At 41.0% G+C, this 14,052-nt stretch overlaps 1 protein-coding gene across 4 annotated transcripts in view; it reads left to right on the top strand.

Annotated features, from left to right (window-relative positions):
- The window catches only part of LOC114645883 (uncharacterized), a 235,378-nt gene that overhangs the window by 119,919 nt on the left and 101,407 nt on the right, over window positions 1–14,052 (top strand). For all 4 annotated transcript variants that reach the window (XM_028793784.2, XM_028793783.2, XM_028793782.2 and 1 more), the window contains exon 9: window positions 13,118–13,246. In XM_028793784.2, coding sequence (XP_028649617.1) covers window positions 13,118–13,246 — 129 coding nt within the window. The remainder of the gene's footprint in view (window positions 1–13,117; window positions 13,247–14,052) is intronic.

Here is a 14,052-nt window from a genome sequence, read left to right as displayed (position 1 = left end):
TCATGGAAATTTGATTTTCAAATTACTGGTGCTTCATCCATGGTTGGTTGATTCCTTTCATCTAATGTTTCAGTTTAGGCTTCAGCCCCTGTAACATCAAATTGGGATTGGGAATTATAGGAAAGGCATGGAAGGACTTGAAAATTATCTTTGGCATTTGAGTATCTTTGGATGTCCAGCTTCACATTCGTGAGAGAGGCTCACTGAATTTGGCAACATTCTGAGATTTGCCTGATGCTTTTCTTTTGCCCCTTAAATATTCCAGCTCCCTTGATGGTAGCAACTCCTGGGGTCAGATTTATAAAACTTGCATATGAGCAAAAAGAGGCCCAAAATGTGCTCATGCAACATTCTGCGAAAAGTTGGAATTTTAAAAGTATGTGCATATATTTATGGCAACCCTGGCCCATGCATATGCAACATTTTGGATAAAGTGGGAAATTACAACACCCCGGATGAAGTAGGGAAATGCAGCCAAATCAGCTAAATGATTACTTATGTGTATGATAATTCATATCATCCAGCCATCATTATAATGTGCATTGATGTGACAAACATATTAAACCTCAAAGGTGATAAATATTTTAGTTTCCTTTTAAGATGGCCAATGCTGTGTATTTGTGCTGAAAAACTTTTTGTTTTTTGTCAGTATATGTAGGCTGCCTGTTGTCACGCTCAGGGTAGTGGTCAACAGAAAAGCTTCAGCCATGTCATGCCGACTATGCTGGAAGCCATTAATCAACTGATGAGTTGTTACAATTCAGTTTCCACATTATGTGGATGTACATGCATAATGCATAATATACCCTTGTCAACATAAAAAAGTAAACTGGCAATTTGCAGCAGTGTTGTTTCCCTAATGTAATTGAGTCATTTGACTGCACTTATATTGCCATAAGGGCACCAAGCAAGAGTGAAACTGCATTTGTTAACAATGCCATCTCTGATGCCAAGATGAGATTGACAAATATCGTGACTTGCTGGCTTAAGTTTCTCCCTGATTCATTTATTTTGAGGCAATGTTGCTTTAGCTGACATGTGGTGACTGGCTTATTGGTAAGGTAACTCGATGAACCCTCAATGTTTCATATCACCTGTACTATTTATTGTACCAGCAATCAGGTAATAGTGGCTACTCACTCAGATGCTAGCGCCTTACACCTTTCCCTGATCCTCGGAACGCAGAGGAGGAACACTACAGTGCCATATGGAGCACACCATAGGACTCCTAACTGAAGGTGGTGGTGTGAGAAAGTGCTCTACCAGCCAATGAAAGTTGGCAACATCTTCATTGCATATGTATGAGATTGATTAGCATAGTCTAGATGTGATTGTTTCAGGAAGTCAACTGGGCGGGGTTTGAGGCATGTTCACATACGCACAGTTATACGATGATAGTGATTTATAAAGGGCAAATTGTTTAGAAGTGTGCACACGCCAGGTTTTATAAATCTATTTCTTTGCCTTGTGCATCTTCCTGTTTTTTGGTGTATGCATACTTTCATGCTCAAATCCATGCAAAATTTTATGAATGAGACACCTGAGCATTGATTTTCTTCTTAACATCAAGAATATCTTAATTTCTATAAGGACATATGACTTTCCTGTGTTATTATCCTAAATCCCAAATATGTAAATTGCCCTGAGCCTTAACCCACATCCTTTGGTGTTGTTATTTGTGTTTTAGGACATCCTTTCATATTTGGATTAGAATTCTATGGCTTTTCTTTCCTTAGTTGACACCAAGGCTACATGGTAGTTAAGGTGGACATCATTGTCTCTGTGTCTGATTGATTACGTGTTATTTTGGCCCCGTTCCAAAAGATGGGCATGACTGGTTAATCTGGAATTTGGTTAAATGGTTTCCATAAATGGAAAGATAATTGACACTACAATCATTCATTTGGTTTTGATGGTTTCCTACTTTTCCAAATGTTTTTTGTCAGACCTTCATTAACAACTTGACCTCCAATTTGAACCAATTGTTTGTATTTATTCATATTATTAATCAAGTTAAAAAATAAAAGAAAGTTCAGAAACTTTCCTTGTATTGTCCGACATGCTCTTCTGTTAGCATGGTTCTTAGGGATGCATCTTTAGAGGGCTGAAATCTGCCTTACTCTGTCGGTCTTATGTGATATTCATTCTCTGGCCCTTGTTGGGTATTTACTCACAATTATGTTCCCATGACTCATGGACTTTTATTAGAGTATCTCATTTTTTTTCTCTGATATAAATGGTTCTAGTTCAATTTCATTACAACTGTGGTGTGGGCTGTACTGCTTGTAAACTGCAGCTTACTGTTGCATTTTCTTTGTCATGTTATAACATTTAATTACGAGAAAGCACATGTACATAAGTATGCACAGCCTTTGCCATGAAGCTCGAAGTTGAGCTCAGGTGCATCCTGTTTCCCCTGATTATCCTTGAGATGTTTCTGCAGCTTAATTGGAGTCCACCTGTGGTAAATTCAGTTGGTTGGACATGATTTGGAAAGGCACACACCTGTCTATATAAGGTCCCACAGTTGACAGTTCATGTCAGAGCACAAACCAAGCATGAAGTCAAAGGAATTGTCTGTAGACCTCCAAGACAGGATTGTCTCGAGGTACAAATCTGAGGAAGGTTACGGAAAAATTTCTGCTGCTTTGAAGGTCCCAATGAGCACAGTGGCCTCCATCATCCGTAAGTGGAAGAAGTTCGAAACCAACAGGACTCTTCCTAGAGCTGGCCGGCCATCTAAACTGAGCGATCGGGGGAGAAGGGCCTTAGTCAGGAAGGTGACCAAGAACCCGATGGTCACTCTGTCAGAGCTCCGGAGGTCCTCTGTGGAGAGAGGAGAACCTTCCAGAAGGACAACCATCTCTGCAGCAATCCACCAATCAGGCCTGTATGGTAGAGTGGCCAGACGGAAGCCACTCCTTAGTAAAAGGCACATGGCAGCCCACCTGGAGTTTGCCAAAAGGCACCTGAAGAACTCTCAGACCATGAGAAAGAAAATTCTCTGGTCTGATGAGACAAAGATTGAACTCTTTGGTGTGAATGCCAGGTGTCACGTTTTGAGGAAACCTGGCACCATCCCTACAGTGAAGCATGGTGGTGACAGCATCATGCTGTGGGGATGTTTTTCAGCAGCAGGGACTGGGAGACTAGTCAGGATAAAGGGAAAGATGACTGCAGCAATGTACAGAGACATCCTGGATGAAAACCTGCTCCAGAGCGCTCTTGACCTCAAACTGGGGCGACGGTTCATCTTTCAGCAGGACAACGACCCTAAGCACACAGCCAAGATATCAAAGGAGTGGCTTCAGGACAACTCTGTGAATGTCCTTGAGTGGCCCAGCCAGAGCCCAGACTTGAATCCGATTGAACATCTCTGGAGAGATCTTAAAATGGCTGTGCACCGACGCTTCCCACCCAACCTGATGGAGCTTGACTGGTGCTGCAAAGAGGAATGGGTGAAACTGGCCAAGGATAGGTGTGCCAAGCTTGTGGCATCATATTCAAAAAGACTTGAGGCTGTAATTGCTGCCAAAGGGGCATCGACAAAGTATTGAGCAAAGGCTGTGAATACTTATGTACATGGGATTTCTCAGTTTTTTTATTTTTAATAAATTTTCAAAAACCTCAAGTAAATTTTTTTCACGTTGTCATTATGGGGTGTCGTGTGTAGAATTCTGAGGAAAAAAATGAATTTAATCCATTTTGGAATAAGGCTGTAACATAACAAAATGTGGAAAAAGTGATGCGCTGTGAATACTTTCCGGATGCAGTGTATGTTGATATTCTTTTAATATTTTTATTTTATTAATTTTCATTGTAATCATTCCATACAAACAGATCAATTTATAACCCAACAAATTTGAAGACAAATCAAACCCCACCCCTGAGAAGGAGAGCTTAGCTAAAGGAAAATTTCTTTAAGCTTTTTAATAAGGCAACATTAGACAAAAGAAGGGGAGAAGTAAATATCTATATAAATAAGAGATGGAGAAGGGAGTTAAATGCAATAATAGTTAATTCTCTTATTCTAAAATAATATTGATTAAATCCTGCCAAGTTTTGAAAAAATTTTGTACAGATCCTCTAACTGAAAATTTGATTTTTTCCAATTTCAAATAATATAAAACATCGGTTTCCCACTGACTTATAAGAGGAGAATTAGGATTCTTCCAATTTAACAAAATAAGTCTGCATGCCAAGAGTGTAGTGAATGCAATCACCGTTTGCTTGTCCTTCTCCAATTCAAGTCCATCTGGAAGGACACCAAACACAGCTGTTAGTGGGTTAGGAGGGATTGTGATACCAAGGCTGTCTGAGAGGCACTTAAAAATTTTTGTCCAAAATGATGTTAGTTTGGTGCAGGCCCAGAACATGTGACCCAGTGAGGCAGGAGCTTGGTTGCAGCGCTCGCAGGTTGGATCCTGGCCTGGAAACATTTTGGACAGTTTTAAGCGAGACTGATGGGCTCGATATATAATTTTTAGTTGAATAATTCTATGCTTTGCGCATATAGAACTCGAGTGAATTCTCTGCTTTGCTACCTTCCACTCCTTTTCTGATATATTGATTAAGAGATCTTCTTCCCAATGTCCTCTTGGATCTTTGAAAGGTAGGGACTCCATCCTGCAAAATTCAGACCAACATGACACTTTTTTTCTTGGTGTTTCAGTTTCAATAGTCAGCAGTGTATTTGTCTGCTTGCCACAGCGAGTTGATTATTTTATTGACTGAACATCTACTGATGTCAGAATTAACTTATAGACTTCCCCGGCCCCTGCTGTGTTTTTATCAATACTATGCCAGCAACCATACCACATGCACTTCAGAACAGGTAATCCATCTGAAGCTAAGCATGTTTGGGCCCAGCCAGTACTTGGATGGGACACCAACCAGGAAAAGGTTGGTTTGCTGCTGGAATTGGTGTTACAATGTGGTCTGAATGTGGACCCCGTATAGTGACAGGGTCCCTGTGCTACAAAAATGGTGTTGTTCTTCAAAAAAGATGGAAAACTGAGGTCCTGACTCTGTGGTAATAAAAGATCCCTGGGTATCCCTCAAAAAGTGTAGGGTGTATCCTGATGTCCTGTCTAAATTGCCCACCACGGCCTAGTCATTCTGGCCTCCTAATCATGCCCTGTCTCTAGTTGGCTAACTATCTTTCACCCCTTCGCCACCTAATAGCTAATGTGTGGTGAGCGTACTGGTGCCAGAATGGCTGCCGTCACATCATCTAGGTAAATTAGACACATTACTGGTGGTTGAAGTGGCTACCCATTCACTATGTAAAGTGCTTTAAGTAGTGAGAAAAGCGCAATCTAAATGAAAAAAATTATTATTACTTTAGTGCAAAAATGGATGACTGAGTATTTAGCACTACTCCTTTTATATCATCCTCCACATCTGAACGACATGAATGTTCAGTTTAATTGGTGATTTTAACTTAGCCCTGTGCAAGTTTATCACTGGGCCGTGCAACAGTCTGGTTTGTTCCTGCTTTGTAGCTCATATCGCCAGGATGGACGGTGGACCCCTCCGCAACCCTGTGTTGAATTTAGTGGGTTTCTTAGACCAGTTCCCTAAAATATCATCGCATTTACAACCCTAGTTTGGCCTACAATGCCTGCTTTACAAAATTCCAGAGTCCGTGCTTCTAATACTGGAATGCTCCCTGCTTGGCGGCGACGTCACACTTTCCCGGTTTCCATACAACACCAGACTGCTAGAACATTTCCAGGAGTGCACAGCTGTGTATTCCTATTCCTGACATGTTCCCAGGCCCACAAGAAGCTGTGCTTCTGATTTTGGAACTTCCCTCAGTCCGCCCTGGCTGCCCGCTTCTGTGCCTGGAACATCCCCAGGTCTGATCTGCAGCTGAGCAGCTTTCTTCTTGGCTTTGAGAAGAGCAGTTTTACAGAGCAGAAATTCATCTGCAAGCGATAAATATCGTCCCGGACTCAGATTTATTACCTGAATTGGAAACAAGCAACAGATGGGCTTTGTTCGGGGAATGCTGCCGCACTATTATGGATTGGAGATATCAAAGGGTTAGAACAGAACCAGACCGCTTAGAGTGACACCCAAACAGTTGTCTCACCTCTCTGCAGTGTGCAGACTCATTTTTTGGATGCTTCCCCTGTCTTTTGCTGTGTGCCAATCATAATTCAGCACTTGCGTCTATACTATAAATATTTTAAACTCTCTCTTTAAAGTGCCAGATCTTGCCTCATTTGTCTCTTGTGGGTTTTCCAGTTCTCCTTTCTTTCTCTTTGAAATTGCACACTGTCTCAGGTGTAGGTTGCATATGTTATTTAGTGTTCCTCTGACCTGACTGTAAGTATTCTGGGTTTTCTCTCTCCATTTCTTGGATACAACGCGTGCAGCTTATAGACTGTCTAGGTGCGGCTCCTCCTACACATCCCTGCTGGAAATATCTTGGCAAAACATCAGTTACTGAAATTAAAATACCACCTTATTGATGCAGATTATACATCTTCTAGAGTGTATCACTGACATCTCGCTGTTACTTCTTATGTATTTTCCAGGCTCTCTTTACACTTTTGCTAGTTAACCTTCCAGTCTCTCCTTTGAAATAACTTGCAAGGGCTCCAGTCATTAAATGAATGTGTTTTCTGTCAGAGACTTTGGGTGACATGCAGCATTCACAACCCTTTCACGCCACACTGATCAATCAGACGATAGGTGCTGGTGCCTGGTCTGATCGTTGTGATACCTTCTGACATCGTCATCATGTGGTAAAGTACAGCCATATGCACTTGCAGAACAAACTATTATCAACGCCTGCACACCTGCTTATCATTTCAATTATTTAATTAGCCAGTCATGTGGCAGCAGTGCAATGCATAAAATTATGCAGAAGCAGCATTTAATGTTTACAACAAACACCAAAATGGGGAAAAAAGTGATCTCAGTCTTTAAGACTGTGGCATGAAAGTTTGAGAACTTTTGCAACTGCTGATCTACTAGAATTTTCACACAGAAGAGTCTGTATGGTATAGGAGGCACACAGGATGGACGAACACCCTGGCCAGGAGTCCAGAATATCCCTTACCTGGACAGGATGCCCCGTGGGAACATAAAGGCATCCCGGCCAAGCAAGGATATGCAGTCGCACCTGGACTAGGCAGCCCTAATGGGTGGATGGACATCCCAGTCAGAATGAACGATTCCTTACCTGGGTGGAAAACCCCAAATAAATGGACAGGCGTCCCGACCAGACATGGACTTCATACCTTCCTCAGGCACAACAGAAGAAGAGGACAGGGAAGGGCTAACCCTGGGGAATGTTTTTTCCTCCCAAGCGCTGGACGGCAGCAGCCCTCCTTATTGGTGCCCATTCAGGAGCCTGCAGGAAAAGCTGGGAGTTGTAGTCTGGCAGCACAGCCTTGCTAGGCTCCGTGGGTGCCTCAAGGGGGTGCTGCAGGGATATGCGCTCCCCAAAATGTGGGAATTCCGTATGAAACCAAAATTACTTCCATCGGGCAGTAGCACTTGCACAGGAAGCACTCCCGGGTCCTTAATAAAAGGGACCACACTGACTTGTCCAGGTGAGACAGCGCTGGGAGGGCATGAAGCTACACTCAACTGGAGAAGGACAGTGCGGTGGTGAGAGGAGAGGGATTGTGTGGTGATTGGAAGACAGATTACTTGTGTTTTCTGCTTGTGCTTAGTACTTGGTGCTTAACTGAGGAATTGGACACTAAAACCATCTATTATTTGAACCCGGGACTCTGTGTGTGTTTGGCTTGGGGCTTGCTTGCTTTCCATCACAATTGTTTACTCAGAACAGTGTGAAAAGCAAAAAACATCCCATGAGTAGGAGTTCTATGGATGGAAACTACTTGTTGATGATAGAGGTCAGAGTTGAATGGCTAGACTGGTTTGAGCTGACCGGCTACAGTAACTCAAGGAACCATTTTGTTCAACTGTGGTGACCAAAAAAGTTAGAATCCACAACATGTCAAAGTTTAAGGTGAGTGGGCCATAACAGCAGAAGACTAGGTCAGGTTCCACTCCTGTAAGAAAAGGACAGAAAGCTGAGGCTGCAGTGGGCACAGGCTCACCAAAGCTGGATAGCTGAAGACTAGAAAAATGTAGCCTGGTCTGATGAATCTTGATTTCGATTGAGCAATACAGAAGTCAGGATCATTATTTGATGCCAAAAAGCATGAATCCATGCACCTAACCTGCCTTGCGTCAACTGTTCAGGCTGTTGGTGGTGGTGTAATGATGTGGAGAATGTCTACTTGGCACACATTGGGCCCATTGATACCAATCAATCATCAATTGAATGCCACAGACTATTTGAGTATTGTTACTGACCACGTGTATCTTTCATGACCACAGTTTTGCCATCTGCGAAGAGCTACTTACAGCTTGATAATGCACCACGTCACAAAGTCTACAGAAATTTCATGACACAATCATGTGAACATAGACCAGAATCTCAAGGGAATATTTCCAACATCTTGTGGAATACATGCTACGAAGAATTGAGGCTGTTCTGAGAGCAAAAGGAGGCCCTGTTCAGTATTAGTATAGAGTTCCTAATAATTTTCTCAATGAGTTTAAATTTAAAAGGTAAGTAAAGTTGGAGCCTTAAAACTCACTACTCCGGTAAAAAAAATACAGTATTGGGTATGAACTGTGTAGATTAGATAGATAGATAGATAGATAGATAGATAGATAGATAGATAGATAGATAGATAGATAGATAGATAGATAGATAGATAGATAGATAGATAGATAGATAGATAGATAGATAGATAGATAGATAGATAGATTTGAAGCGGTACTGCATCAAGTTTGGAATCAAACATGTTTGAGGTCAAAAAAAGGACAGAACACACAGACTACATGTACTTTACGACTGAAACTGCTCGTCTGGTAACTGTGCAGCTACAGTGTGGTCTGGTGTACGCTGTTCAGAGGAAGGTCAACAGACAATTGACAAAATGATTTTCTACATGCATATCTGTTGCTTTGTGCACAAGACTGTGTGCTTCTTTGAGACAGGAGAGTGATATTATTAGCTTCTTCTCCATGAAGTGCAAGGGGCACACCTAGGCTTCTTCGGTGGCTTTTTTCCAATTTAGAGTGGTCCTCCTCAGCTTTTAGTGAAAATCGAGATTGTCTTATGAACAATGCATTCCTGATCAAGATTACTGCAGCTACCTTTAAGAGAACAAAAGGATGGATAATTGCATCCTCCACTCCAATCTTTGTCTGATAGGCAAACTGCAGTGAGACCAAGTAGTCTACCACATAAGGACTCATATAGTTCAGGACCAGTCTCTTAAAACTCTTCATGATGTGAGATGTAAGTGCCACTGCTCTGTAGTCATTAGGTGGAGAGGTGCCTGGCTTCTCTGGAATAGGAACAAAGCAGGATGTTTTCTGTAGCAGCAGAACTTTCTGGAGCCTTAGGGACAGACATAACGGGTAACAGAGGATACCATAACGTTGGACACAACAGGCCTTAAGACCTCGACAACTGACTCCATTTGGTAAAGGGGCTTTTCCTGTGTGTAGCTTCTTCAGTTGTCTCCTTACTTGATCTTCAGTTATGGACAGCCCGTAGTGATTGTCTGAGTGATGGACTGGTCACTGGCCATTCCATTTGACATGGTAGGAGTTGCTGATGTACTAGAGATGGTGTGAGGAGACTGGTCATTAGAAGAAGGTGGCAGTGGGAGAAGAAGCCCTTTAAAATTGTTTCAGGGTGTTAGCCTTGTCTGCATCCCTGTGTAGCATTTGAGCCCTGGATTGCTTGAGACTAGTAATTATAAACTGCAAGTTCCTGATTTTAGAAGAAGTAGGAATATTTTTAAAAGCATTTCTCCACAAAATGGACTTAAGGGTGATGACCTTTAAGCCCCATCACTAAATTGGAAAGTTCAGTTTACATATGCACACACTTACCCAAGAGTATAGAGAACACTGCAGGGCCAATTTGTCCAGCCTCTCAGCCAGAAACAGGCTTGCCGTACCCAGCATGAAGTCAGTTTCACATAGTACAAGAAGAAGTATTTATCAAGATAAGCAATTAAATTGAGCATATCACAAAAAAATTGTAAAGAAATTGCTTTAGAATACAAAGTTAAGGAGATGGAAATGTTCCTGACCATCGTTACACTGCTTCTTATTAACATTTCAGATTTTGACAGATTTTCTACAGTTTCTCACTTACATATCCTAAGGGACGTCAGTCTCTGGTATGAAAATCATATTTGATTTTGATGTTTTGTGGGATAAATGTTAAAGAGTGTTTTCGTAACATGACATGTAGGAGTCCCAGATTTTCTTGTAAGTCTTGTGAATTGACTTCCATTATTATGATGAAAAGCTTGCCAGATTGAGACTGCCTTACTAATGCAGGTTACAGGTGTGCTAGAAGACCTTTGACATGACTTGGCTGAGTTCCACTATGTTCTCTGTCACTGTGTGTATTCAGCTTGCCATTGTTCCAGACCATGCTGGTCTTTATACCGCTCATTAGTGTTATCTCATACTGTTTTTATAGTGCTCTTGATGCTCAGGAATATTTCTCATATATCATAAGGGGTCACTTGTCTGGACCTCACATCTAATTATGACATGTGCAATACACATTTTAAAGTGTGTTCCTGCAAAGTGAATTGTAGAGCGTATGAGAACATGAGGGCAACCATTAAGAAAGATATCAGGGAGGCTAAAAGGCAGTTGGAGAGGAATATAACAGATAAGGTGAAAGATGACCCAAAGAGATTCTTTCAGTATTTTAGTAGTAAAAGATCATTCAAGGAGGAGGTGAAGTGCATCAGAAATAGTAAAGGGGAATTAAAAGATACAGACAATGAAATAGTGGATGCCCTAAACTTACATTTTTCTGAGGTGTTCACAAGTGAGCAAGTGGATAACCTCCTAGAGGTTAAACGCGACTACTAAGGAGGTACTGAGGGATTTGGAAATTGTAGAGGGAGAAGTACTGCTTAGATTAAATAGGCTGAAACCAAATAAATCACCAGGACCAGATAATATTTAACCTCAAGTTCTTAAGAAGGCCAGTGAGTACATATATAAACCCTTAACACATATTTTTAGGAAGTCACTGTGCACTGGAGAGATTCCGAAGGACTGGTAAATGACAAATATCCCATTATATAAAAAGGGTGACAGGGCAGATCCAAGCAACTATAGGCCAATAAGCTTAACATGCATCACAGGAAAATTAATAGAAGGAATTATTAAGGATAAGATTGAGCAACACCTGGCAAGGACAGGAGTTATTCTGAACAGTCAGCATGGATTTAGAAGAGGGAGGTCGTGTTTTACTAACATGCTGGAATTCTATGAGGAGGCAACAAAAGAATATTATCAAAGTGGAGCATATGATATTATTTATCTTGACTTTCAGAAAGCATTTGATAAGGTGCCACATGAAAGGTTGGGCATCAAACTAAAAGAAGTGGGAGTTCAGGGTGATGGTTTTTAGATGGATACAGGATTGACTCAGACACAGGAAGCAGAGAGTGATGGTGCAAGGAACCTCATCAGAATTGGCTGATGTTAAGAGTGGTGTCCCTCAGGGGTCAGTGCTAGGGCCGCTGCTATTTTTAATATATATAAATGATTTAGAAAGGAATATAAGTAACAAGCTAGTTAAATTTGCAGATAATACCAAGATAGGTGGATTAGCAGATAATTTGGAATCCGTTATATCATTACAGAAGGACTTGGATAGCATACTGGCTTGGGCAAATTTGTAGCAGATGAAATTTAATGTCAGTAAATGTAAAGTATTACACATAGGAAGTAAAAATGTTACGTTTGAATACACAATGGGTGGTCGGAAAATCAAGAGTATACCTTATGAATAGTGGACTCTAAGCTATCGACTTCCAGACAGTGTTCAAAAGCCATTAAGAAGGCAAACAATGTTAGTTTATATGGCACAATGTGTGGAGTACAAGTCCAAGGAGGTTCTGCTAAAGCTTTATAACACACTGGTGTGGCCTTATTTGGAGTACTGTGTGCAGTTTTGGTCTCCAGGCTACAAAAAGGACATAGCAGCACTAGAAAATGTCCAGAGAAGAGCAACTAGGCTGATTCCAGGGCTACAGAGGTTGAATTATGAGGGAAGATTAAAAGAGCTGAACCTTTCCAGTTTGAGCAAATGAAGATTTAGAGGTGACCTGATTGAAGTGTTTAAACTTATGAAGGGAATTATTACAGTGGATCAAGACTGTTATTTTAAAATGAGTTCATCAAGAACACATGAACACAGTTGGAAACTTATTAAGGGTAAATTTCACACAAACATTAGGAAGTTTTTCTTTACACAAAGAACGCTAGACACTTGGAATAAGCTACCAAGTATTGTGGTAGATAGTAAGACTTTAGGGACTTTCAAAACTCGACTTGATGTTTTTTGGAAGAAATAAGTAGATAGGTCTTGCGAGCTTTGTTGGGCTGAACGGCCTGTTCTTGTCTAGAGTGTTCTAATGTTCTCTCTGTGGCATTTCTAGCAAGGTCCTCAAATCACAAGAATGAAAGTCTTTCTCAACAGGGCATACAAGTTCTAGAATACCTTCTTGATATGCGTTGTAAAAGTTCCACACTTTCTGTCTGTCACCACGTACAGATTGCATGGCCAGGATGGCTCCTCCTTGCTTCTAGTAAATATTTCAGGATGTCTTTTTGAAGCATCACAAAGGAGTACTAGTAAGTGGAGTTAGGGCCGTGCCCAATATACTGTATACCGGAGTGATATAAAGATGCAGGCATACAGTAAGTAAGGTAAATCAGGAATATCATTGACAGAACTAAACCCTAAGGGACATTAGCGCCCCTGAGAATGCCCACACCATACCCTGTAGTTACCCATACCTACTCAGATCAGCTATGTGGAGTTTGTATTGGCTCCAGGTTCCCACACCACTAATTTGAAACAGTGAGTTCAGTAAATGGATGTTAGGATGAATTAATAAGCTGAAGCCCAGTTCTGCTACCTAAAACCTGCTGCCGTAAAGATCAGCACTGTGTGGCAAAGTACTCTACATCTATTATATCTTTTAATAGATGCTGCAAGTCAAATTTTTCTCTTTTTATCCCCTAGATTTTAATGAGTGCCAGCGGAAAAGAGATAAACGTCTTTGCCAGCAGTCATGCCAGAACACCATTGGCAGCTTCACCTGTTTCTGCAGGCCTGGCTACCGACTCAGCGCTGATAGAGTTAATTGTGAAGGTGAGGGTACACAGACTGAAGACTGTGTCTGGTATACTAATATATGTGAATTACAATTTTCTAGAGTTTGTGATTTATAGTGAATATTCCTTGTTTCAGAACCTAATTATTATGGGTGCTGAATACCACAAAATCATACTAACACTGAATTCATAATGCTGAAGTGCATCATGCCTTTGGAGATTCATTCTGACAAAGTACTGTATGTACCAGGTGCATTTCCCCTTCATATTCTGCAGTAAATAGTTGTGCTACAGAATTCTATCATGGCAGGGCATCTTTTGAGGTCTGGCCAACCTATCTACATTATGTTTTAAATGTGGAGCGAAACTTAATGGAGAATTGAAGAGTCCCAGTGTATGAGACAACAGACATTATAGGGATTAATCATGAGTCTGTTGAATCCATTATTTCTCAACAATTAAACCTGACTAAGATCTTTGCATACTGGCTGTTGAGAACGTTGTCTCCTGAAATGAAGCATCAGCACATCTAGTGTCTCAGACAGATCTAATGGATTTGGACTGGAAGAAATTTTAGAAGTATTTCATAACTGTAGCAAAAACTTGGAAACGTCATTATTATCCAGAGTTCAAACAAAAATCAAAACGACGGGCAGACTATGATTCTGTAACACCACAAAAATCAAAATCAACGCCAGTGCATGCAAGATCATGTGCACAGAATTTTACTATATATTCAAGATGCAGTCCATATTGATTACATTCTTCAGAAAACCCATATAAGCAGCTAAATTTATGCTGATTTATTTGATCTTCTGCAGTAGTCAATCAGGGAAAGCAGTG

The sequence above is a fragment of the Erpetoichthys calabaricus genome, chromosome 2 (genome assembly GCF_900747795.2).
Source record: "Erpetoichthys calabaricus chromosome 2, fErpCal1.3, whole genome shotgun sequence".
Classification (NCBI taxonomy): domain Eukaryota; kingdom Metazoa; phylum Chordata; class Cladistia; order Polypteriformes; family Polypteridae; genus Erpetoichthys; species Erpetoichthys calabaricus.
This window is presented reverse-complemented; position numbering and strand designations above follow the sequence as displayed.